General features: G+C 28.7%; 3 protein-coding genes across 7 annotated transcripts in view; 2 read left to right on the plus strand and 1 right to left on the minus strand.

Annotated features, from left to right (window-relative positions):
• Nucleotides 1-4,941: 4,941 nt before the first annotated feature.
• On the plus strand, nucleotides 4,942-6,749 carry LOC149887216 (cilia- and flagella-associated protein 300-like). The gene has a single exon (XM_090091886.1). It carries the CDS (start codon nucleotides 5,067-5,069, stop codon nucleotides 5,772-5,774), a length of 708 nt encoding a protein of 235 aa, XP_089948012.1. The 5' UTR covers nucleotides 4,942-5,066; the 3' UTR covers nucleotides 5,775-6,749.
• Nucleotides 6,750-8,653: 1,904 nt separating this feature from the next.
• On the minus strand, nucleotides 8,654-9,840 carry LOC145190118 (uncharacterized). Its single transcript, XM_080066897.2, has 3 exons — nucleotides 9,730-9,840; nucleotides 9,427-9,503; nucleotides 8,654-9,243 (listed from the first exon to the last, which is right to left on the minus strand). The coding sequence occupies exons 2-3, from the start codon at nucleotides 9,494-9,496 to the stop codon at nucleotides 8,864-8,866; spliced, it is 450 nt and encodes a 149-aa protein (XP_079923023.2). The 5' UTR covers nucleotides 9,497-9,503; nucleotides 9,730-9,840; the 3' UTR covers nucleotides 8,654-8,863.
• Nucleotides 9,841-10,338: 498 nt separating this feature from the next.
• The window catches only part of LOC145190088 (nostrin-like), a 33,927-nt gene continuing 18,414 nt past the window's right edge, over nucleotides 10,339-25,851 (plus strand). The window contains exons 1-14 of one of the 5 annotated variants that reach the window (XM_090091868.1): nucleotides 10,339-10,598; nucleotides 14,835-14,920; nucleotides 15,415-15,495; nucleotides 15,571-15,633; nucleotides 15,715-15,796; nucleotides 16,175-16,237; nucleotides 16,333-16,434; nucleotides 17,737-17,782; nucleotides 18,256-18,335; nucleotides 18,418-18,516; nucleotides 22,152-22,271; nucleotides 23,720-23,828; nucleotides 24,348-24,436; nucleotides 24,668-24,796. In XM_090091868.1, the coding sequence (XP_089947994.1) occupies nucleotides 15,449-15,495; nucleotides 15,571-15,633; nucleotides 15,715-15,796; nucleotides 16,175-16,237; nucleotides 16,333-16,434; nucleotides 17,737-17,782; nucleotides 18,256-18,335; nucleotides 18,418-18,516; nucleotides 22,152-22,271; nucleotides 23,720-23,828; nucleotides 24,348-24,436; nucleotides 24,668-24,796 (1,029 nt within the window). In that variant the 5' untranslated portion in view covers nucleotides 10,339-10,598; nucleotides 14,835-14,920; nucleotides 15,415-15,448. Of the gene's footprint in view, nucleotides 10,599-13,004; nucleotides 13,117-13,592; nucleotides 13,622-13,834; nucleotides 14,222-14,834; nucleotides 14,921-15,414; nucleotides 15,496-15,570; nucleotides 15,634-15,714; nucleotides 15,797-16,174; nucleotides 16,238-16,332; nucleotides 16,435-17,736; nucleotides 17,783-18,255; nucleotides 18,336-18,417; nucleotides 18,517-22,151; nucleotides 22,272-23,719; nucleotides 23,829-24,347; nucleotides 24,441-24,667; nucleotides 24,797-25,851 lie in introns of those variants that run through there. The other 4 variants (XM_090091866.1, XM_090091867.1, XM_090091864.1 and 1 more) reach the window with 4 other exon arrangements.

Below are 25,851 nucleotides of genomic sequence, written 5' to 3' on the forward strand. Positions count from 1 at the left end.
GAGAACAGGGTTAGAAATTTAAAACTACTTTTTATAACTGGTTATAGAAGCAATTACTATTCACTTAAATCCCCGTTGTGGATAGAGAAACTGCCGTATAAAAATCAAGTTATTATTTCTTGAAAGCTCTGTTTCGGTGGAATTTTACGGACTTTGGGGCAGCTTTGAATTTTCTCTGGCAAATGGAAATAACAAGTAATTAAATCTTTTTTTAAACAGACCATTGATTTATTTTTAAATTTCAGTAAGTTTAAGTTTCTGAAAGTAAAAATCAATTATTTTTTCTATACTATCTAATCTTATAATCACTCTAAAGAGTTGATCAAACAAAAGTTATATAAAGCTTTTTAAACTGTAAATAGAAGCAAACTTAAAAAAATCAAATATATAAAAAGAAAAAATTCTATACCAGCTTATTTTTTTTTCCATCCATTTACTTAGACATTTGTAAAGTTTCTTATTATAATGAAATGCTAATACTTTTGCTTGTTTATATGTCAAGCCATAATTTTAGTGCTTTTTATTGGGTCTCAAAACATTATTTCCTCATCTTTATTAAATACTTTCGCAACAGTATATTTAGTTGTCAAACTTAGCTTGGTCTTAAATGATAAGTTTTTATACTTCTTTATTCTGTAAAGATTTACGTTTTTTATCATAAGTTATAGCAGCTACGTTTGGCCTCATTAATCTATTTGTAATTTGGAGAACAGCATTATTAACATCTTCCTTTATGACTTTTTCACTCTCCTTTATCTGTAATTTCGAACCATTTTTATCATTAAATAGTCAAATTCAGACCTTAATAATCAAGCAAGTGCGAGAAGTTTAAACAATGATTCAAAGGTGCCCCATTCATTTTATTCAAAACTGGTCCGATAGCATTTTAGATTTTCGGCCAGCCGTTTAACGATCCAAATGTTCCCACAAGGTTGGTTGGGAGAGGCAATTATGATTGATAGGTGAGTAATTTGTAAATAAAAATGTGAAACAAGAAAGAATGTTAATCACTTTGTTTTTTTTTCCGCTTTATTAACAACCTTGGAAACGCGTTTTAAAAAGTGGATAACTGATGAGTAAATCAAATAGACTATCAATTAAACTACTATAAAATATTTTGTTTTATTAAGTTTAAATACAAAAACGCTTCAAAAATAATATACACTATATATATATATATATATATATATATATATATATATATATATATATATATATATATATATATAAACACGGCTGAAAAGTTTTTTTGACTTTATAAACAAAGTAAACTCATGGAATATAGAAAAAAATGAGGTTCAAGTTTCGTTTGATGTAGTAAACCTGTATCCATCAACTCCACTTAAAGAAGCTTCTTTGATTCTTTTAGATCAATTAAATAAAGATGATTTCTACAAATGTTCTACCAAGCTTACAATATTAGAAACGAAAAAAATGATAGAGCTTTGTTTACACCGTTTTTATTTCTTGTGGAACGAAGAAATTCATGAATTGGAGAATTTCGGTTCTATTGGTCTTTCGTTCATGGTCGTACTTGCGAAATCTTTTCTACAATACCACAAAGAAAATGCTTTTAAAATTGCAAAAATTTTAAGCCAACTGGTATGTATTGCAAACCAAATTACTAAAAAACGGTCCATAAAGAACAATAAAATTCAATCCAAATGTGATGCCCTCCATACAATATCATTACCGTGGATACCATCGCTGTCCCCAAAAATAAGAAAAATATTTAGAAAAGTTGGATATAGAGTAGTTTTCAAATCTAATCCTAATTTAACATCTACTAACGTGTAAAAACAAATCTAAATTACCGCGCAATAGCCAACCTAGAACTTATTTAACTGAATATAACTGTTAAAAAAAAACGTTGGCGAAGCGAAGTTATAAGTTAGAACTCGAACTCAATAACATCAAAAAAGCTTAAACGAGGGCAAACATAATCGGTCTGCAATAGCCACACATAGTAAGTCATGCTCACAAGAAATCAACTGGGAGAGAACTGAAACTCTTAAAGTAGAGACAAAAAAATTTGATCGGAAGGTCCGTGAAGCTCTTGAGATGCAGAGGCACCAATGTTCCCTTCTAAATGGCGGGACTAATCTCGATAATGGCCAATTTCTTAAGACTAAATTTTGGACACCATTTTTTACGTTATTACGTAAGAATAAAAAAGAAAGAAGCCATTTAACAGCTGACGTCAGTTGATTTTAAACTTAAACTGTTTTTTAACTTAAAATAATTTTACGAGCTGATGATGCTGGTAACCATAATCCAGCGAAAATTTCTTATAATAAATTATTATTTGTATTTAGAGAATAGGCATTATTTGATGTTTTCTTACTAATATAACATACACTCTTATACAAGATGTCAACAATCAAGTCATATATATATATATATATATATATATATATATATATATATATATATATATATATATATATACACACACATACTGTTTATGGTATTTAAAGTTTCATGCGTTTCGGCAATCATCAGCTGCACCAGGGGTTCTAAACCTTTTTTAGTCCAGCACCCCCTTTAAGATTTAACAGAAAACAGTGACCCCCCAAGCAAATATTGAATATATTTTCCCAAAAAACATTAAAAGTACTGATTTTCAATTTAAAAAAAATAATAATTTATTTTATTTATACATTAGGTGTGATGGTTGTTGTTGCTTTTTAGCACACAGTTTTTTTATTCTTGGTTTTGTTTTTGGTTGTGCTAGCCTCATATGATAATCAATGTTCAATACAGTTCTTTGTTTTATCTTTAACTTAAGCATTGTGGAAAATCCACACTCACACCTGTAAGTTGATGCAAATGGCAATAGCACTGACATTACCATTTCAGATAACATTCGGTAACAGGCCCTATTTTTTGACCAGAATGCAACTAAGTTCTCCTTTTCGATCATCAATCTTGCAGATGCATCTTCCTGCAATTGCATTAACTGTGTCTGTGCAGCATATTTTTTATCTGGAATGCATGTCACGGGAGCATTCAATTGACCAATATTGCTATTTCATTTGACAGCTCTGGAAAATGGTTATTGAATTCAGATGCCAACTGCTTCAAATGTTCAGTAATCATTTCTTTAATTTCTGAAGATAGCATCGTATCACCATTGCCCAATATATCTGAACATTTTGAAAACATTGCAATATTTTCTAACTTTACTTTTCTGTGCGAATTTGCCAATTTTCTAATGAAGGCTTTGTGTCTCTAAAATCAATGATATTGGTTTCTCTGCCCTGCAGTTGCAAATATGGATAATTCAGTTCAGAAAATATGTCAGTTAAATATCCAAGTTTCAGGTCAAAATAATAATCACTCATGACATTCAACACCAGACCAGTCAGTAAAGAAACAAAATCACGTGATGTGAACGCTTTTTATTACTGATTGATCTGGTTTTCACAATAATCTTAAGTTCAACACTTTATTTTTTGTTATAATATTATTTTAAACTATACTGCATATTTAAAAAATTATATCAAATGCAAGAAGTAAATGACCCCCTTATGGATAAAATGGAATACTTTCATGACCCCCCTAGAAAAGCTGTATGACCCCCAGGTTGAGAACCCCTGAGCTACACGGTAAATAAATACTGTATACGGTAAGTAAATACGGTATTTCATGCCGACGATTGCCGCTCAAGTGTACTAAGGCGGGAAACCAGTTTTTTTCTAAAAAAAAAGCCGAAAGCTTTAGTTAAATTCGATCGGTTGTTTCGTTAATAACTTATGCATACCGCGGTAAGCTTCGCTACCGAGAACTTTATAATTTATGCAAACCGTTTTTGGCGTCAATAATTTCTTTTGTATATATAAGCAATTTTTAAAAAACAGTTCTGTTGCGAATGACGCGTAAGATAATTTATATAATAAATTTACCGAAAACTACAGCCGAGAATATTGAGGAAATATAACCGAGTAAAATACAACCGAGACTCATTTTTATTACATTTATCTTTGGCGCAACCGAACCATAATTTATTTATAAATTTTTATTACTTTTTAGTGAACACGACTGAAAACTGTGCACAAAAAGTGCGTGACAAACGTTATCACTTTTGTTTTTGTTCTATAAAAAACAAAGTTTTATTATTATAAAACAAAAAAAAGATGGTTTTTATTTAATTTTCGAGCTCTATGTTAATTTAAAAGGCTTTGTCACGATGTAATTATATGGCTCAAAGCTCAACGGATATTCTGAGGCAAAATTTAGCCGAAAACGAGCGCTAATCTCTGTGCGCGGACAGGTTTTGTAGTAAATATTGGCTACTTTCTAGCGCCTATCCTATCTCGTAGGTTACTTATAAAATATATATTTTAATTGCATCAAGAAATTCATCAAAAAATCTTTCCAACGGTACCAAATATGTGGCATTTTGTTTAACTTTTAAACAAAATATCAACTATAGCATAAGTATAGTTTTTGTTGAAAAAATCCTGGTTTCCCGCCTTAGTTCACTTGAGCGGAAGACATTAGAACTTTGTTTGGTACGAGTCTGGCAAAATAATTGACTCTGTTCTACACAAATATTCAAAACAAAAAAAAAAAAGAAATGAACACATGTGATTATTTGAAGGTTGTTGGTCATAAACTCATCAAAACTTCAAGTTTAATGAATTAATTTTTAAAGATAATCGAGGTAATAAAGTAATTTTAAAATAACCAGGAAAGCAATCAGCAAGAACAAAAAAAAGCATGAACTATTAGGAAAATTAGTTATAAAGAAGGAAATAATTTCAACTTATGTAAAAAATTAAAATACAAAGCTGTTGTGAAGATTGTATAGCAAATTTCCTTTACTAGATGAGTATTATAGATAATTATAAGACTCTTTTTTTCTTTTTTCTAAATATGTTTATCAATTCCAATAAGCACACATGCTGCATGTCATATGAGTACTAATTTGAAATTTTTTACTCTTACCTTGGGCACTGAATTATGAGAGTGGTGAACATGAGCTGCATATTTATTTAAATTTTTATGGTATTCTTATAAACATGAAGTATTTTAATGTTGATTTATCTTTTTAGATTTAAAAAATGGTTATAAATAATCAATATTTTTTATCAGAGAGGCAACTAGGATCTTTTGAGGCAAAAGGTAATAAAGAGCTATTCATAAAATGGGGACTAAATTCAATGGTTTATCAAATTTTCAATTATACAGAATACATAGAGTTAACTAATGCAAAAGAGTTTGTTAAACATTTCTTCAACTACATAAGTAGTAGAAAGTTAGTAAAGGATTTTTCAACTTTTGTGAATTTTAATGACATTAACTTGCAAACTATTAACCCTAAAGTTACAAGCATCTCATTTTTTGATCGGTTGGAAACTTCTGGGATTGTTCGGAAATGTGGATCAATAACTAAGTGCTATGACGAAATGATAAATGACATACTTATTTCAGATGAGTTACACAAAATGATTTTATCAAAAGAATCTGCTTATTATAATATTTACTCTGAAGAAGATCGTTTAGAATTTATTTTTCATGTTTTTAAACATTTTGTTATTGGAGGACCTTGCTGCCAGTTTGAAGATAGCGTGAAATCATATATAGAGCTAACAAAAGTCGTATACAAAGATTTAATGAGTATAAAAAAGAATGTAGCAACTCAAAAATTATCAATAGAATCTGTTGTTTTTATGATCTTTTTGCCAATAATGAAAGAACATGATTTTTGCTACATCATTTTAGACTTAGAGAAGAGGCAACTAATTTTATGGTATTGTTTAAATCTTTAGCTACATTCTGTCTTTTGTATAACTATTCATCTATCAATACATAACATGTATTTCTTTTTACTTTATATACACACACACACACACACATACACACACACACATAGTACAATATGTGATATTACATTTTTATAAAGTAAATTTTATTATCTTCTGTATGATGTAGTTCACTTTGATAAAGTAAATTCCATTTACTGTTTCCAGAGACCGTAGATAGTAGATTTATTTGTAAATGTTGCTACTAAAGCATAGAGATCGTTAATAAAACTTGAAACACTGATGTGTTCTTTTATATTGTGATTTATTGTTAGTTGTGATACATTGTGATATCATTATTAAAAATTACTTTTTCTTATTTTAGGAATTTTTTTCTTATTTTAGCTCAGTTTTTGGTATTTATTTAGTTTATTTAATTAGTAATTAACTGCAAGGGTTTCTTCAATTGCGGGACAATCTTTTTATTGAACGATTTGAAACATTAAAATAAAGTTTAATTTAAGGAAACACTTACAGTATTTGAATGACATCAAATTTACTAAGTGTTAAGTTAAAGTTACGACATAAAAAATAGCACTAGGAAATACTTCCTTATTTTTAGCTTGAATTCCAATCATTACACCATTATTATCACGCATTATTGAGTGATGATGCTGAAAACAAACTCGTAAATATAGCTATTAGATCATTTCATAAAATTGGGGTCATGGCATTTTCCGTTAAAAAGTATTCAGAATAAACGAGATTTAAGCAACGAACATACATTCTATCGTCCAAATGTACCTATAGTGGGGTAACTGTTAGTCACGATTGTGACAAAATCAAAAATTAAAGCGTACCAGCTAAAGTAAGCAAACGGAACTATTTTCAAACCCGAACTTATGAAATGATCAGCTGGAGGATTATTTATTTTTCGAAGGCTAGTTATAGGAAGAGCGTTAGTGGGCTAAATTCAGAAATAACTTTCAACCACTAGTTGAAAAAGATGTGAAGAAAAGATACTGATTTCTGCAAATAACTAGAAGTCCCGCATAGAATTCTCAAACATCATCTTAATTGGACTGATGAGAATTAAAACTGGCTCTGAAGCGACGAAATAAAATTTACAGTTTTGAATCTGATGGATATCAGATCCATACGTAAATATTTGGCATCATGAAAGAAGTTTTGACATAATTCCGAACTTGGACATAATTACGAATTTTGACGTAATTACGAATTTAGATTTTGACATAATTACGAGGTCCATAGTCATGTATTTTAGCTTACCGTCCTCCGGCTAGTTGCCTTGCTGACGCATGCCTACTCCGTCCCGAGGAGACTCTGTGAGCGTCGTCCCAGAGTTTGCTCCCCCTTCGGGAAGTAGACAAAGGCCCACCGTTGTCCGGCTCAGTATCCCGAAAAATTTATTTAACCCTTGGAAAAAAAATTCGATATTAATTTGCTTTTCAGTCTTGTTGATGTCGCTGTCGGTTTCCTCTTCTAACCTTTTAATTTTTAATCTAAATGCACTTCTTGTTATTTTTAACTTTTTTTGGAAAATAAAATATTTTTATATCAACCATTAATCTCTAATAATTTCATCAAAATCAAATGATATGGGGATAAAATCAGGAATTTAACTTTTGCCGCTACTGATTAACGAATATTTATAATAAAAATATCTTCAATTAAAATTTTAGTCCTTGCTGTAGCTACTATGTATATTATATTTGTTTTATGTTAAAACATTTATGAACTATTTATGAATATATCACATATACTTTGTAATACACACGGGGCCCCAGGAATCTTCCTCGTCCATCCCTCCCCCCCCCCCCGCCCTTCTGTTGCATTCTCGCATTGGTTAATACGTGACTTTTACCACGTATACGTAATAATTTTAATTCACCAAATTTAATAGAACACCTCGGCGGCCATGTATATATCACGTATACTTTGAAATGTATATTTTCAAACATACAATTAGTTTTAGTCATATACGTATACTATTTTATTCACGGTAAAAAAGATTCCTGTTTAATACAGCAGGGCAATTATCAAATTCTTTCTGAATTTTTTTACTGTTCTTACGTATTAGTTTAGAGGTTTCAGAACAATCTCTCATGCTTGGCTAATACCAAATACCACTCTGAGAAGCAGTTTCTACTGCTCGAAACAAAAAACCTCGTAACTACTGACAGGTAACACAAAAGCAAGCAGAATGCACCGAATTTATATGCGTTTAAAGTACATCGAAATATATGCTCAATAAGATATTTTGAATAAAATAATTTTTCATCTTTTATTTATGTTTTTTTTTTTTTTTTTTCTTAATTTTATTTTTTATTTTTGTCTTTAAAAATTGTTAAATTACAAAAACTTTTTATTTTAATTCAAATGAAAAACAACCTTTCTATTTTTTTTCTTTCTTTTTCTTTTTCTTATTCATAAGAAAACCTTATATTGATTTTTTTTTGCTTCTTGCTCTTAAAGTTACTGGACTATGAAGAGATCTTCAGCATGGCGATCATTTAAATCTCATAAAACGTATTAGAACAGATGAAAACTTTAAGTTTCATTTTTTTCATTATTTTAGTATCAGTTTTATTAAGTTTAGACGTCGGTAAAAATGACAAAAGATGAACTATAAAACCGAAAAAGAAGCTAAAGAGACGAAAGTAAGAGAAAAGAATAAAAATTATGAGCACTATTGTGTTTATATAATAGAAATAAACTTTTTCTAAATTTTGCTTTGAACAAAAGTTTAATTTAAACAATTTTTTTTTAGCATCAGTTCATTTTTTTTATTATTTCGGTTCTATTATATTTTGACGTCGGTAAAAAATCAAAATCAGAAAGCAATTTAAACCAACGACATGTAGAGGAAATAAAAACCAATCAAATATTGAAGAAAATGATATTAGTTAAACGATGTACAATATATATCTAATATATTTTTTTTCCGTATCCCTGCTAGCATTTTGATCAATAAACAATTCTCTCCTCCCGTGGTCTACATTAAATCGCTTTAGTTGCTATCGTGGACATTTTAACAAAACGTCTGAGTCAGGAATTTTTGGGAATTAGAAAAATTGCTAGCTAAAATGAATGATTTACTTTCTCTTGGCGGGGCAGCAGTACTGTGGACATGTTGGTACGCATTGAGCAACGCAAACTGGTGGGCATGGAGGTGGTGGTGGGGCAGGTTGTCCTGGAAGTCCTCCTTGTCCTGGTGCTCCTGGTGGTCCTGGTGGTCCTGGAAGTCCTGGTGGTCCAGCTGGTCCTGGAGCTCCTGGTGGTCCTGGTCGTCCTGGGGGTCCTGGATTACCTGGCAGAGGTGCTGGTGGTGGTGGTGGTGGTGGTGGTGGTGGGGGTGGTGGTGGTGGAGGAGGTGGTGGAGGAGGTGGTGGATAGCAACAAACTGGAGCACAAGCGGGAGCACATACTGCTGGGCAATAACTACCGCACGGGTTGGCATCACGCTTCAACATATCTAAACATAATAAAAATCAATAGTAAATAAGAAGAAAAAATACCAATCAATAGTAAATTAAAAAAAGAAAAAGTAAAGTAATTAAAGTAAGTGTATGATAAATGTTTTGAGAAATTTCTTTGAAAATTGTTAAGCTAATCATTTTGAAAGAAAACGCAAGATTAAATAGATGAAAAAATTTACCGTGTAAAGTTTTTGCCTGGGTAGCAGCAACCCCCAAAACGAGGAATGCCAAGACTAGTCGTGCAGCCATTATGAATCTAAAAAAAACATTATTTATAGAATTTCAAATTAAACTCAAATAAAAACAACAAGACCTCTTTAATAAACTGAAGCTTGTAAGAATTGAATGAATTAAATGAATACGAATCTTTACAAGCTAATCTTTACCAACGAAAAGGTAAAGGAACCTACGATTCTATTTAATACTCTAAACACACTTTAGAGAAATAAAAGTTTCATAAGTACAGCAACTTTGTTTCCTACCTTTCGCTTGGTCACAAAAGCTCTTAATGATTTTTGCAATCTAGATTAGATTTTTAAGTTAAGAATGCTCATCTACTGTGAAAACAACCCAATCATCCACAATTTCTTGATTGGTCGAGCCTTACTCTAAAATTTGTGCGATTGGTTGTCCACTTAAACGTGATCAACCATAGAGGATATCTGGTCATGCATACAAACTCAGCACCGATCTTGCGTGATTTTGTTGAAAGATTAAATGCTCATGCGAGCGTAGTTGAGCTTGATTTTTTCGCTACATTTGATCAACCATTAGAAAATTACGCACAATTAAATATAGAGTGAGATTCAGCAAACTTTTTGTTTATTACTTTCGTCTAAAGTGAAAATAATTTTTAACAAATGAAAAAATAAATGAAATTCAAATAAAAAATGATAAAGAACTCATTAAAAAAAAAAAAACTATAATTTTCCATAGAAATTCGCTTCCTTTGTTTAAGTTTCTTGGGGGTGAGGAGACGAGAGAGAGAAAAATTGATAAAGGAGTTTGGGCTGAATAGGAGTAGACCATTGGGTATGGGGGCGGTATCCCTATAGTTTACAGCTTTTCAACTTTTCGGTTTTCATTCCTTGGGGAAGTGAAATTATTGTTTTGGAAATAAGTTCTTTCTATCGAAAAAAGTAGAGAAGGAAATGTTATTCGAAACGAAATTATCTTCTATACGTAGGGGCAAAGATGCAACCTGATGGTGATTTACTATGAGCTTGATTTCTTTCATTTTGTTCGAAATAAGGAACTTGGATTTATAGTAACTAACTATAGTTTTTTTTATGCAACAAAAGTTTGGTTTTAGGCGATCCTTGAAGGTTCGGAATCTCATAATTTCTAAAAAGTGAGATTTTTATATATGAATTTTTCAACGCAAATCTGTTTAAACTAGCGACAGAAACACTTGAGTGATATACGCAAAAGTTCAAGTTGTCTAGAAAGCTAGAATTTTTTAAGACGAAAGACGCTTTACTATGCTTACTTTAGATATATAATGATACATTTTCATGACCAACATAACTTTTATGCAAAATACAACTGCTGCAAAATGTTTCCTTGAAAACAAAACTTTTCCTTAAACTTTAAAAAAAAAAGTTTTAATTTTTTAAAAGCAACTTTAATCGAGAATAGAAAGTAATGAGGGGGGGGGGGGGTACGAGTTATGCTGATATTGGGAACTGTTCCGGTTTTTCTGTAGAAGAATAAGGTGTTGATAAGTGACACTTATTAGTGACCTTTGTTGAGATATACAGTTCTAGATGAAAAATCAAAGAATACATAAAAACTCCATTTTATTTAAATCGGTTGCAATCATAATCTACATGCTTTTACAAAAACATTTTAAAAATTTCAAAAATTTATCTAACTTTTTTAAAAGAAATCCCTGACACCTGGCGTGTTTATTTAAGGAACATTCTTTTTATGCTTTATCTCCATTAAACGGAAGTAGAAGTGACTTTTTCCAAAACCGTAACAATAAACGAAGGTTGAAAGAAATATGTTTTCTTCGTTTTCTATTTCGATTTATTTAAAGAGCAGTTTCCGAATCTTCCAATTAAGAGTTTCTCAGTTGTGTTAGATCAGCATTTCTTTACTTAAAACACTAATCCTACTTTTAATTGCAGCAATTGCTGTTTTTTTTTTTTTAAAAAAAAAGGTGTTGTAATTTACAATAAATTATCCCAACCATCACTTAATAATGAAGCTGTACTAAAACTCGTCCCGAATCTCAGTGGAACATACTACAGTTGTCTTACTATATGTATCAAAGTATGCTACTAGAAGTATTTGACTAAAAATAAATCTAACAGTTTCTTAAAATTTTCTTATTTTTCATACTCTAATTCATTCTAATTTGAGCATCCGTCTCAATACATTGCAGCAGACAAAATAAAGTTTTAAAATATCTTCCTTCAGTTTAGAAGATAATTACATTAATGCTGCCTAACCATAAGGTGCTTTGTAAGTAAAGTTATATAAATGTTTATTCTAATTCAGGTCCTATGTGTTTTGAGCAATTGCTGGCGCCTATCGTGCTCTCAAACATTGTTACCACTATTACATTCTCTGCCAGTTTAATATTTTTGTAATACCCCATTCACACCAACAAAACTGAGTTTTAATAACACTCGCTTTTAAAACGGTGTTTTATTTAGCTACCGTTTTTTTAAACTCATTTATTTGAAACAAGGTTTTAAAAAGCAATGTGAACGGAAAAATGCGTAACTAGTTTAAATAAACCACTATTAAAACAAGTTTTATTTTTGGTGTGAATGGGGTGTAATACCCTTCTTTAACTAGTATTTGAAGCACGTGGTATCGTGACGTAATTTGTTAAGTTACTCTTAGGTTCCGAATAAATGAAATTAACGGACTGGAAGTTTCATTAATGAGAAAGGGAGGGGGGGTATTAAAGTAAGGAATTTAGGTGCAAACAAGAACGTTTGCTGTTTTGATTAAGTTGCATCAATAAAACATATTTACTTTAATAGTAAGGTATTGTCCTTGTTAATTACCCTTAGGTAGTGACGAATGTTTATTTTCTTCTGGGAGTGGAGAACGTAAGTTTGCACTCCTGTGATTTTTAAATCCCGCAAACTGAACAACTTCGCGTTCTTAATAATTATTAAACCTTGTAAAGTAATGTAAAACTTTACTACTAATTATAGCCCAATTATATGCTTACTCCAATATATTTGTATACCCCTTATACCTATAGACTCGCATACATACACTATATGCATACATTTTTTTGGATACCTTATAATATAATAGAAATGCATGTTTCAAGAAATAGAATATAGCCCAAAAAATAAATGCCAAATAAATAAAAAGTTACAATTGGGAAATGAAGAAAATGAATGAAAAAAAAACTAGAAAAACTGAAGACAAAGCAACGTAATGGAAATCACTAATACAAAGTTAGTAAATATGGTTGAAAAAAAAAATCAACATAATATAATTTTTCGCATTACCCGATGTATACTCAAATGGAAGTTTTTTTTTAAAAAATAAAAAACCTGTTAAAATAACAAAAAAAAAAAAAAAAAAAAAAAAATCACAGAGAAATACCGAGATGAAAAAATACATTTTATAATAGGATGCAATGTTTTCAAGTCAAAATAGTATGTTGTCGTTTTCAGAAATAATTGAAGTATCTATACTTAAGTTGTTAATTGACAATTGATTTTGTAAAAAAAAAAAAAAAAAAACAACTAGTGCGTATAATTGGCTCGAGCAATGTTCAGTTTGCGACAGATTCAGCTAACTTTTGCAATAACATTTTGCTGAATCATTTGCAAAACAGCATTTGGAGGTGTTTAAGGGTGGTGTCTATGAGTCTTAAATTCTGTACAAAAAATGTAGGTGGCGCCTTTAAACGAAATATTCCGCTTTTACACTATAATGTATTTTATATAAGTCTTCTATAAGTCTTCTTTAAATAAAGTTGTTATATGAGAACGATGCAGTCCTTCAGTTTATCTGACGTTTTTTGATTTTAAAAGCTCACTTTTTTGCAATTAGAAATCAAAAATCTATTTAAAATCATTAGCTTAGAAGTTTTCAAACGCGCAGAAACAATTATACACCGATTAATAACAAAAGTAACTATATAAAGAATGTTATTGTTATTGATTAGTGATTGGCTTAGGGCAGCCAATCCTAATTGGCTTTGGATATATATGAGGGCAATGTTTTTTATAAGAAATTCGACGCAATATTAGGACTATCTTCGAATTGTCTGAGAATTATAAATTTCTTAAAAACTTTTAAGAAATAAAAATATGATTAGAAATAAATATATTATTAGAAATAAATATAGTATTATGAAGAAATGCAATAACATAAAAAAGTATTAAAATGAAGGTAAAATAAAATTAGATAATATTAGAATCAATAAAAACCTCGAATAAAAAATTAAGTCATTGGCAAGTTAATTTGCATAAACTGAGAAAGCATTTCATAGGAAATACCTTTTGTCCTCCCGTCATTGCTTATAACTGTTGAGAGGCTCACGAAATAGTGGAGCTAATACTTTAGGAATTCAGACGCTAAAAAAACAAAAAAACCAAGCGCTCAAAATAATTTAAGTAACACTACTATAAAGTTTACTTTTTGTTAAATAATAATTATTAGAATTAGAAAGATTTATTTCCAAATATATAGGGAAAATAAGATTATTAGTAATATAGCAAGTGCAGAGTGGTTTAAAAATAAATTTCTCAGAAAAATATGTTTCTGAAAGTAATAAGATTTTTACTGTTTGTTATCTAAATGGCGTAAGCTTTTTCTATGAGCATGTCTGTTGTCTGGTATGTTACTAGCTTTTCAGTATTTACACTGGAGTCTCTATTTAAATTTTATTTTGCACAACACAGCGGAAACTGCAAATGATTCAAATTAATAACTAACTAATGCACTGTTTATAACAAAAAGACCATGTCTCAGCTAAATGAGGTTGTATGGGTAAGAAAATATTGATGCATTAAGATTAAAATTATTTTCTTTTACTTATAATTTAATTAAACAATCAAATTTTATTGGAAATACTGTTGACTCCTTGTGCCTAAAATACAGGTTGCAAAAGAATGTTATTTCAAATATGCTACCTTTAACATGTATGCAAGATAATTGTTTTCTTTAACATGTATGCTAAATAATTGTTCTTCTGTCATTTATACTTTCACTCTGGTGTATCCAGTAAAATTTAAATACTTTACAAAATTAAAAAGTTGCATTGGACATAATTGACAATATGTAATGCAAGGTGAGTAAACTAAATGTAATGCAAGGTGACCAGTATTATATATAGTTTACTTATCTATTCAGGTAAGTTACTTACCTATTCAGGTATAGTTTACTTACCTATTCAAGTAAGTAAACTATATGTAAAACTGGTCATCTTGCATTACATGTAGTTTACTCACCTTGCATTACATATTGTTTTCTTGCCTTGCATTACATATATATTTTTTACCTTGCATCACATATAGTTTTCTTATTTCAATAACTTTAAATTTATATTTTTGATTAAAACTTACAAGCTCCAAATTATTTATCAAAAATATTTGTGGTTTAGAGTCAAAGTGGTTTTGAAGATTTAAAGAAATACTTCTGCAAAAACAACGAGTTTCTTCGAGATGCAGCTACCCTCTTTTTTGAAAGGTTTGTAAATTCATTTTTGTTTAACATTAACTTATAAAGAGATGTTCCAATTAAATATTGGGGTGCTTTCTTTGGTTTAATTTTTTTCAGAATACTTTATTTAGCAATAAAATGTTTTGGAGAATTTGATTATATTTACATTTTTGAGAATATATTTATATTTAAGTTTTGGAGGCAATAAATATATTTAATTTCAGGAGAACATGATTAAAAAGTTATAATAATTTGTTTATATTGGTTTAACACTTCAAAAACAAAACCATTAAATAATTTAGAAATATTAATAAGACATAACAATATGGATTTATAGAATGTGCATCTTTGTAATATCTATTAATCAAATTTTTACTCATTCCACTTTCCCATTTTAAATTTCTGCTTGAAATTCTCCCATCCTAGCAAACATAGCCACTGCGAAAAGAAAAGATAAACATAAAACGGTTACTTGGCATGCAACAGTGATAATTGTGATGATTATTTTCAATATATCCTAGATCAAAACTAGAGCAAGCATTTGCTGAAGGGTTAATGAAGTTTGCTGCTAAAGCAAGAAAAATCTGTGGAGAAACGATTGGGTAGGTTAGTTTAGTTTTGAGAAAAATATTTTATTGAGATTTAAGTATTTTTTGTGATTCAAGTTTTTTTCTTAGAACGTTAAAGACATCTTGGGAAGATCTTGCTTTGCAGAGTGAGGATGAAGCAGCTATACATAGGTTTAATGTTTTTTAATCATTGTTTAAATGCCATTGAAAGAGATTACTTAAATTAAGGTTTGTTAGATTACTTTTATGTAGGTCAGTGTCAACTAGTTTAATAGAAGATATTATTAGACCTTTGAAATTATTTGCAGATATTCAAAAAGAGACACGAAAGACTGTAAGTATCTTTGGATTTATTTAAGTCAATAAAGTTTAATTCACAACCAAAACATTTTAAATCCATGAAATCCTTTTGTTTCAAAGTACAGGTCCTCCTATTTGCACAACTGTAAAAATTGAAATAAGCTATGGTCATCTGATAAAGAAATTTGATTTTATTCTATATGGAACAAGTGAAATGACGGCCATTTTTTATGATAAGTCATGAAATGTTAAAGTTTAACAAAAAACACATCATTAGCTGTGTGAAAAATTTGTTGCACCATTTTTTAGTATTTATAATGGTCATGACCACTATGATAATCACAGGATAAGTCATAGTACTTAACATTTATGATGCTTATGAAGCGGTTATCAGTTTACCTTTTTTTTTTAGGCAGAACTGGTTGTTGATAAAGCAGCAAAATCCTTTTCTGAAAAACGTTCAAAGGAAGCTCAAGTTTGTTAGCTTAATAGTTCATTTAGAAGTTTTTCTTTATTCTCTTTAAAAAAAGAATAAAAGTTGTTATTATTTTAAAATTTTGTTTTATTAAGTCAAAGAAAACTGCCTATCTAAAATCAAAGGAGTCTGAAAATTTAACAACCCAGCTGGAAAATACAAGAGATAAGACTGTTTCTGATAAAGAATTATCAAAAGTAAATATAAATTTATTGTATTTATTGTTGATATCTGAAGGCATTGTTATTTCTATTCTTTTTAATATTTTGCTAATGTTTTTTATTTAATGGTTAGAAAATGAGGACTGCTGTTGTATAAAGAAGACAAATTGTTTTGGTTGAATGATATTCTTTAAATTTTGTGATAATTAAATTATTTTTAAGTTTCTTTTGGTGATTCCCTTAAATTGAATAAGTGGTTTTTATAAGGCATTAACTCAAAGTTTATTAGCAATTTTTTCAAGAGCTTACAGGTAATAAAGTGAACTTCTTAGTCAGCTATCAGGATCCTCCTTGATAAGTAAAATACTTAAAAGAGTAAAATAGTAATACTGGTACTAATTAATACTAACAGTAATAATAATAATAATAATAATAATAATAATAATAATAATAATAATAATAATAATAATAATAATAATAATAATAATAATAATAATAATAATAATAATAATAATAATAATAATAATAATAATAATAATAATAATAATAATAATAATAATAATAATAATAATAATAATAATAATAATAATAATAATAATAATAATAATAATAATAATAATAATAATAATAATAATAATAATAATAATAATAATAATAATAATAATAATAATAATGACAATAATAATAGTAATAACAATAATAATAACAAAAATTATAATAATAGTAATAATAATAATAATAATGACAATAATAATAGTAATAATAATAATAATAATAATAATAATAATAATAATAATAATAATAATAATAATGATAAAAATAATAATAATAATAATAATAACAATAATAATAGAAATAATAATAATATTAGTAATAGAACTTAAAGTAAAGCAATATAGGCAAGTAGTGGTTTAAAAATTTATTCATGACTCCTTAAAGAAAATTATATTTGAAATTTTTTTGTTAAATTATCCTGCTATTCTGTATGATACATGTTTTTTTTTTTTTATAAGCATATTCTGTATGATAGATAAAATGATTAATTTTCACTGTTCGCTTTGATTATTCAAAGAAATTTTTGGAACTCAAAAAGTTAATTCTTTTATTTTTAAAGTCAATGACAACTAAAATCTGCAGAGAATTAAGTTCAATATTTCAAGTTAAACAAATTGAATACAGAAAAAATACCTAAGAAAAAAAGCAAATAATTTTTCACAACAAAAACCTTTTAAAAGTTACACCTAAAGTTAAATAATAATAATTAATAAAGTAAAATAATTCAAAACATAAGCTTGTTAGAATAATAATTCAAACTGTATTTTATATTTTTTGTTTCAGCTAGATCTCAAATGCAAGAAAGCAGAAGAATCAGTTTTAAAAGCAGGTTTCTTGGTTTTATCTTTATTCTGGTTCAGAAAATTTTTATAGATTATGTTCATTAACCGTTTGAGAACTCGATGAAAAAAATATCCCAAAGGAATCCAGACACCCAATTGAAAGTGGTTTTCAAAATAATAAACTTTTAAATATCCCATTTAAGGCCAGTTTTCATTATACAAAAAATCTATTTGATCTGGTAGTGCTAAGCAACAAGACAAGTAAAGTTCCAATAAATTTGGCAAAGAATATTTTTTAGGGTTTTGAATTTTTTTTTGTTTTTATTAAAAACTTTTAGAGAATATTTATATAGAAAATCAAGATTTAATAGCACTTATTAGAAACCATTCTTTATAAATAAATTTATAAAATAAATTTATTTTATAAATTTATAAAATAAATTTTCTAACTTTGTTGTAATATAACGGATGTGGTAATAAATTTTCTTTTTTTTAACAAGTTTTTAAAAATTTTCTGTAGATGATGAGTATATTGCCAGATTTCTCGGAGTTGAGCGTGCACGTTTAAATTTAGATAGCTCCATAAATAGTTCTGTTAAAGTATGTTCACTTTCCTTTTGTTTTTTAATTCTTTGTTTTATGCAAAACTTGGTTTTTAGTTTTGTTGTTTTCTGCTTTATAGTTGTTTGAGAAAATTGAAGAGGAGAGAATTGATTATTTTAAGAAAATATTGCTTCAATATTCATCATTGCTGGCTGAAACAATTCCCAAAATTAACCAGGTAAAGTTTAATATTCATTTCTGAGCCTTTTTTTTTTATTGGATTTTATTCATTTAATAAAAAGTCCTCACAAAAATGAGGATCATAGTGGCAAGAATTCTGTTTAAAAGTCTACTTCAATGCATTAATCCATATTGATCCATATTGTTTGAAGTTTTTCTTGGTGTTGGCTTTAGAACTTTATCATCATTGGTATTGTATTTTTCAATATGTTTGCAACAGTTTTGAATCATTTTTCCAGAACACCCTAGTTGATTATTATTATTATTATTGTTATTATTATTGTTATTGTTATTATTATTATCATTATGCTACTTTGGGGACAAGTCCCCAAAGTAGCATGTGGCCTACCATGTGACCTATCATAATGTTGTATGATGTTCTTCCTATTGAGGATTGCCAGCCTCTTTTTTCGGACTGTTGTCTTTAAGTTATTTAGTTGCTGACAATACTTCTCTGAATTGAGCTTTTTGTTTAGTTTTAAAAGCTCATAATGTGTTGGTCCTTAAATGTCTCACCATATACACAACACTCAGCGTCAAATTTGGTTTAGAGGTGGAAGGCTAGATTTTCCAAGTTCATAATATGCCCTTTTTCTTATAGTATTTTTGTAGGTCATCCGTTTTTCATCCCCAATTATCATCCAGTCTATGATGGGCTCAATTTTTTTTTGAGGAAGCAGAGATGTGCAAATGACCTTATCATTCAAATTCTTCTCACTTAATTCATGTTGCACTCATCTTGAATATTTCCACACCAATCCTATGTTCTGAATATGGTCTAAAATGGTTTGCTGAGCTGAATTAAGTCTTTTTGCAATATCTGATGTCGTCAGGAAAGCATCTTGCCCCAACATGGTCTTTACAACATTATCATCAATCAAAGATGGTTGCCTAGAACATGGCTTATCAGAAAGATCAAAATCACCTTATTTGAATTTTTTAAACCATCTTCTGCTTTTCTTATCAGAAACTGCACCTTTACCAAACACTTTCAATAAATTTCTACATGCTTCTGTAGCATTTCTTTATTGTTGAAATTTGTTTAACATACAGTGGTGTAAATGAACTTTATCAGTAGCCATGGGTACACTATCACTTCACACAAAAGACTAACAGGAGTCAATTTTATTTAAGTTAAGTTGCTTCATCAGTATGCATACATTAAGTGATAAAAATGGACATGAAAATTGGTTGTGATAAAAATGCATACATTAGATGATAAAAATGGACATGAAAATTGGTTGTGATAAAAATGTACAAAACTCTCTTTTACACCTAATGTGTGTGTGTGTGTGTGTATGTGTGTGTGTGTGTGTGTGTGTATGTGTGTGTGTGTGTGTGTGTGTGTGTGTGTGTATGTGTGTGTGTGTGTGTGTGTGTGTGTGTGTGTGTGTGTGTGTGTGTGTGTGTGTGTGTATATATATATATATATCACAAATTTGTGACATATATATATATATATATATATATATATATATATATATATATATATATATATATATATATACATATATATATGTCACAAATTTGGAAAATTTATTCCTTAATCAAACAAAATAATAACATGCTTTGCAGATCCTACATTTCTTTCGACTTGCTTTGTTAATACTATAATAGCAGTATATATATATATATATATATATATATATATATATATATATATATATATATATATATATATATATATATATATATATATATATATATATATATATATATATATATATATATATATATATATATACACTGTGACCATTTTCTATAGGCGCATGTGGATTATGTCTTAAAAATGTACTTAACTTTATTTTTATAGAGCATTGCAATAAATTATAAATAAAATATCAAAAAGTAATGAAAATTATCAAAAATTAATATCAAATTTGAAAATAGGTCAATCATAAATGAATTAAATTCAAAAGATAGCTGACTATTTTCTATAGACGCAGTTCACATTTTTTAACACAACTATCCAAAAAAAATGTTTTTGTCACATTTTTAGTACTCGATTGGACCTCCTTTGCGCTCAATTACTTGATAAATTCGTTTTGGCATACTTCCCACCAAGTTTTTCAGCACTTTTGGCTCCATATCCTCCCAGCATTCTGATACCGCTTCTTTTAGCTCTGCCACAGAGTTATATTGCTTCTGGTCAGCATAGATACGTCTTACAATGATTCCCCAGATGTTTTCAACAGGATTCAAATCTGGACTGCGAGCAGGCCACCACATTTACTCGATTTTTTTAGCTTCAAAACAAGCTTTAGTCTCGTTACTTGTGTGAATGCTGGCATTATCTTGTTGAAAAACAAACTTTTTGCGTCGATATTTGTTTTGAAATGGAATCAAACATAATTTTAGCACATCAATGTATTCAAAACTTTTCATTTTGCAAGATGTAAATGCTAAATTTAACTTTCCTGTTGCACAAAACCCAAGCCAAACCATCAAAGATCCACCACCAAAATTCCTTGTCGAAAAATATTTGGGTTCTCTCCTCAAATCACGCCAGTAGCCACTAAAACCATCAGGCCCATCAAGATTAAACTTTTTCTCGTCCGAAAAAATCACCTGGTATTGAAAACAAAAATATTCAGCTATTTAGACATCTCACGCATTTATGAGAATTTAATCTAAAATTTCTTACTTGTTCCCAATCGCGTGCCATGTTTTCGCGGGCGAATTCCATCCGTTTCTGTTTGTGAACAGGCTTCAAATTTGGTGCTTTATTCATTTTTGATCTTACAATGTGTGGGCTGTCTTTGAGAACTTTCCTAATCGTCTCCTTGCAAACATTTAAACCCAAATCTGACTTAATTGTTTTCAAACTTTTTGATGAATTTGATGCGAGTCGAACAATCCTGCGTTTTTCACGGTCTGAAACCTTAGATTTCTTTGGTTTCCTCTTGATTGTTGCATAATCTGTTGGATTTTTCAAGAAATTACGGATAACGTGATCTGATCTCTTCAATCTTCTAGCAATTTCTCGATTTGGAACTTTTTCTCGATGATAAGCCAATATTTGATCTTTTTCAATATTGGTAAGGACCTTTCCTTTCGGCATTTGGTTAAATTCAACTTAATTTCGACTCACAAAATAAAAAATGCTACAGAATATAAGAAATTTGCGACAAAACTCGTAAAAACTTTAGTGCGTCTATAGAAAATTGCCACGTGAATATTAAAAATTTAATTATTTTAATACAATCAAGATAGTTAATAATTAAATGCATAATGGATCATTGTTTTCTTACATATACTTATTCAAAAGTACCATTAGAACAATTTTATTACCACTGTAACACTGTAAATCCGCTAAATTTTACATGCGTCTATAGAAAATGGTCGCAGTGTATATATATACTGCAATTATAGTATTAACAAAGCAAGTCGAAAGAAATGTAGGATCTGCAAAGCATATTATTGTTTTGTTTGATTAAGGAATAAATTTTCCAAATTTGTGACATTCTTTGTTTTAATTAGAAGATCCTTGCTAGTTAATAAAACTATGCTTTTGTACACAAGGAAAATTAAAGTTCTTTATTTTCTAAAAGAAATTTTAATTTACATTTTTTACACAGGAGCAATAAATACTGACATGAAAATTGTTAACTTAGGTTTTTTTTTTGTTTTTAGAGCTACAGTAAAGTTGTAGATTCTATAAACAAAGTTGATAAATCTCAAGACATGCAGTTGCTCCTCGAAGTTCATGGAACAAAGCGCTTAGCTGCAGAGCAAATTCTTTTCACTTGTTATGTGAGTGGCTATATTATAGTTTAAATATACTTATTATACTTTTTTTACTTTTTAACATTTACAGTTTAAATGTTAAAGTTGAAAATTTTGATACTAACATAACCCCATAACAACAAATAAAAAATATGCTCCATCTTATTGTTTTGCTGAATTTAAAAATCATATCCAGTGAATCATGTTAAAATATTTTTTAATTTAATGTAGAAGATTTCTCAAAAGTGCTGATACATGATATCCATTGAAAAAAGATATTTACATTCCCATAAGTTTGAATTCAATGAGCTGTTGGAGCCAAACTTAGTTTTGAATTTCACATTTAAACTTTCATTCATAAACTTCACAGAAATACTGTAAAAATATGTTTATTATGACATATTTTAATATCTGAAAGCAATAATTTTTTTGGCAAGTCTCAAGGGTAGCAGTTTTGAAGATTTCAAGCTCTGATAATTGTTTGGATTGTTTTAAATCTTGAACCCAAGTCATTTAATTTGTTCTGTGAGAATTTCTGTGGAATTAATGCTTCTTTGAAATTTTTTTCTAGTTGTTCATGATCTAACATTCCATCTTCTGATATCCTTATCATCAAAGCTGTTAAGTTTCATCGCTAAACAATTAGTCTGATCCCCGAATTCGGATTTTGGTTTTTTTTTATTTTGATATATTTGTTTAATTAAAACCTTAAGTGTCAACTAACTTGTATTCCATGTTGATTTTTCTCATCCTTATTCCATTTGCTCATTCTCTCAAATTTGTAAAAAGCATTGTATAAAGAGCACATTTCTTATCTTGATCTCCTAACTTCAACTTAAAGTAAAAAAAAAAGTTTCAGTCATGAATTTTAATCAGTCATTTTTCCCTTGTTTCACTCAAGTAATCAACCACATATTAAAAAAAAAGTGATCAAGACTGACGATGGCTCAAACAATTTATTTACTGAGAAATTATATCAGTTATTGATATCTTTTTATCTGAAAATATAATCAAAGCTTGTACAAAAGGAGATTTAAATACTTATTGATAATATTCTTATGAATCTTGCATGAATTTACTGGCATTCATTGACATGATTCAATCAGTTAACTTATTTCAAAATGAATTTTGCATTTTTAAATATCCAGCAGTTTATTTGCTTAAGTACTTATTATATGCAGTATATAGGAGATTTCAATTACAAAAAAATATCTGATAGTTAAAAATGAATATTTGTAATAAGCTTTAAAAAACTACTTATCAAAAAACTTCCCAGCAAACTTCCCATGTCTTGTAAAAATTCACAGAGCAATATTGCTGTTGGGCTGTGTAATCAGACTATTAATTTAGATGAGCATGTTTTTGCGTGCGTGTGTGAGTGTGTGTGTGTGTGTGTGTGTATGTGTGTGCATTTAAACTTAAAGTAACAAATGGGTAATTGAACTTAAACTAAAAGACCAGCCTTTTGTTATCAGGAGGATGATTTCACAAACATGATGAATAATACAAGAAGAAAACTAGCCTTGGAAAGCAAAATTACAAAGCTGGTGCGATTACTAATTGCAGAAAGAAACTCAATCAAAGGTTAAACTCTTTATATAGAATAATTAACTTTGAGAATTTTTTAAGAAAGCATTGTGTTAAAAAACACCTTTTTTGTTTTGTTTACAACTAAAAAGTTTTTAGTGTAAATTTTTAAAAATATTTTCTGTCAAAAGATACCAGTTTTTTTCATTTTTAAATCTGAATTTTGGTGTTATGGTGACTGAAATCAACCTCTTGATTTTGTTAATCATAACATCATTAGAAATTGTATTGATATCTTAAAAGTTTTAGACACCTGTAAATTGTTTTAACATCATTAAAAATGTTTTAACTTGATTAAGTGTTTTTCTTTTTCTATCAATAAGGATAAATACTTTTTTTTTGTTAGTTATTAAGATTATAAATGTTGGAAAAAGTCCTGTAAATACTTAAAATATTGTCAAGTGATCCAAAAAGTCTAAAATACATTACAAAAAATAAGTTTTCTTATTGTCATTAGTGTAGAGATTAACATTTCAATCACTTTAGCTTATAATTCTCTATCAATATTGTTTCTAGGTTTAAGTCGATTAAACTCTGTGTATGAAGTCACACCCAGTTACTCTACTGAGAGTGTTCAACAAAATATCTCATTTCAGTTTACCCATGTAGGTATACGAAGTTTTTTTCAGTTTATTTAACTATGTAAGTGTATGAAACTTACTTAAGGTTTAGTAAATTATGTAGGTAAATGAAGCTTATTTTAGGTACAATTGATAAATTAACTATATAAGTGTATGAAACTTACTTAAGGTTCAGTTGATTATGTAGGTAAATGAAGCTTATTTTAGGTACGATTGATAAATTTTAGCAAGAGGTTTCCATTTCTTTTATTACAGATGAAGAGTGTGATTAATCTTCTAGAAGCTAGTTTGTATCGTCTGAACATTCCATTAGCGAAGGTTACTCAATCGTCTCCTCCTACTTACAGATTTTCCTCATTCATAATGGAATCTAAAGATAAACAAGTAAAAGATTATTATTTTTTTTTTTTGAATTATAAAAATATTTAACAGGTAGAGATTATTTTATAAAAGAGAAATCTCAGCTATAAAATTATTTTTTGTAATTTATTCATCAAAGCATTTGTTTTTCACACTAAAAGTGTTCAGACAATACTTGACCACCTTCTGCAGTGTTAGAGCCTAAAATTTCAGGCCCAAGGTATGATTGGTTTCCTGAATAATTAGTTCAAGATAAAACCAGTCCAGGTTTTATGTTGAAATTTATTGACAAACTTTATCCAATTTTTATACATTTACTCCCTTTACCCTCCAATCCCTGCAACACCTCGTAACACCCCACTTATCACATTTACATTGTTGGCAACGTTATTCTTTTTACAAAGTTTGATTGAGAACAAGTAAGGAATTTTATTTTTATTCATTCACTTCCTTTTTGTCCTGTAGTAGTCTGCTAATCATTAGCATATCATAATGTGAATAAGTAAGGTTAAATAAAAGATTTTAAAATCGATGTCTTAATCAAGGATTTAATTATTTTCACCCTCATACATAAAATGTAATTTTGAAAAAATTCTGCTGATCATTTTTTCAGAAAAAACTGAAAAAGATTTCCTGAGCTTTTTCATGTTATGAGTTCTTGGGGAGATTTGTTTACCCGTGTGTATTGGTTAAAATTTTCTCTTTAAGAGTCATTCTATTTGAATTTACTGGAAGAAATTCTTTTAATACTTTTAATTAGCCAATTATCTGGCATTATGTAAAAGACGCTAAAATTAAAACAAAAAGATGCCATTGTAGGAAAATGAGAAAATGTCATTTTGCTATGTATAATATCCTGTTTTTGTTTTATCTTTAGTCAATATTTTGTTCATTTTCACTTAAATCTGCTTTTAAATTTTAATGCTCTGTTTAATTCAACTGTTAAATTTAAATTTTAATGCTCTGTTTTATTCAGTTTTTTATTTTCAAATGTAAAAACATTTGAATAAATATTTACAAAACCCTGAGTTTATTTGGTGGTAATCAAATGAAGTCAGCCTTTTTTTTATAATATTTCT

This window comes from Hydra viridissima, unplaced genomic scaffold (assembly GCF_058129835.1).
Source record: "Hydra viridissima isolate aposymbiotic clone 2 unplaced genomic scaffold, HvirCarnegie_v1 scaffold_6, whole genome shotgun sequence".
NCBI lineage: Eukaryota > Metazoa > Cnidaria > Hydrozoa > Anthoathecata > Hydridae > Hydra > Hydra viridissima.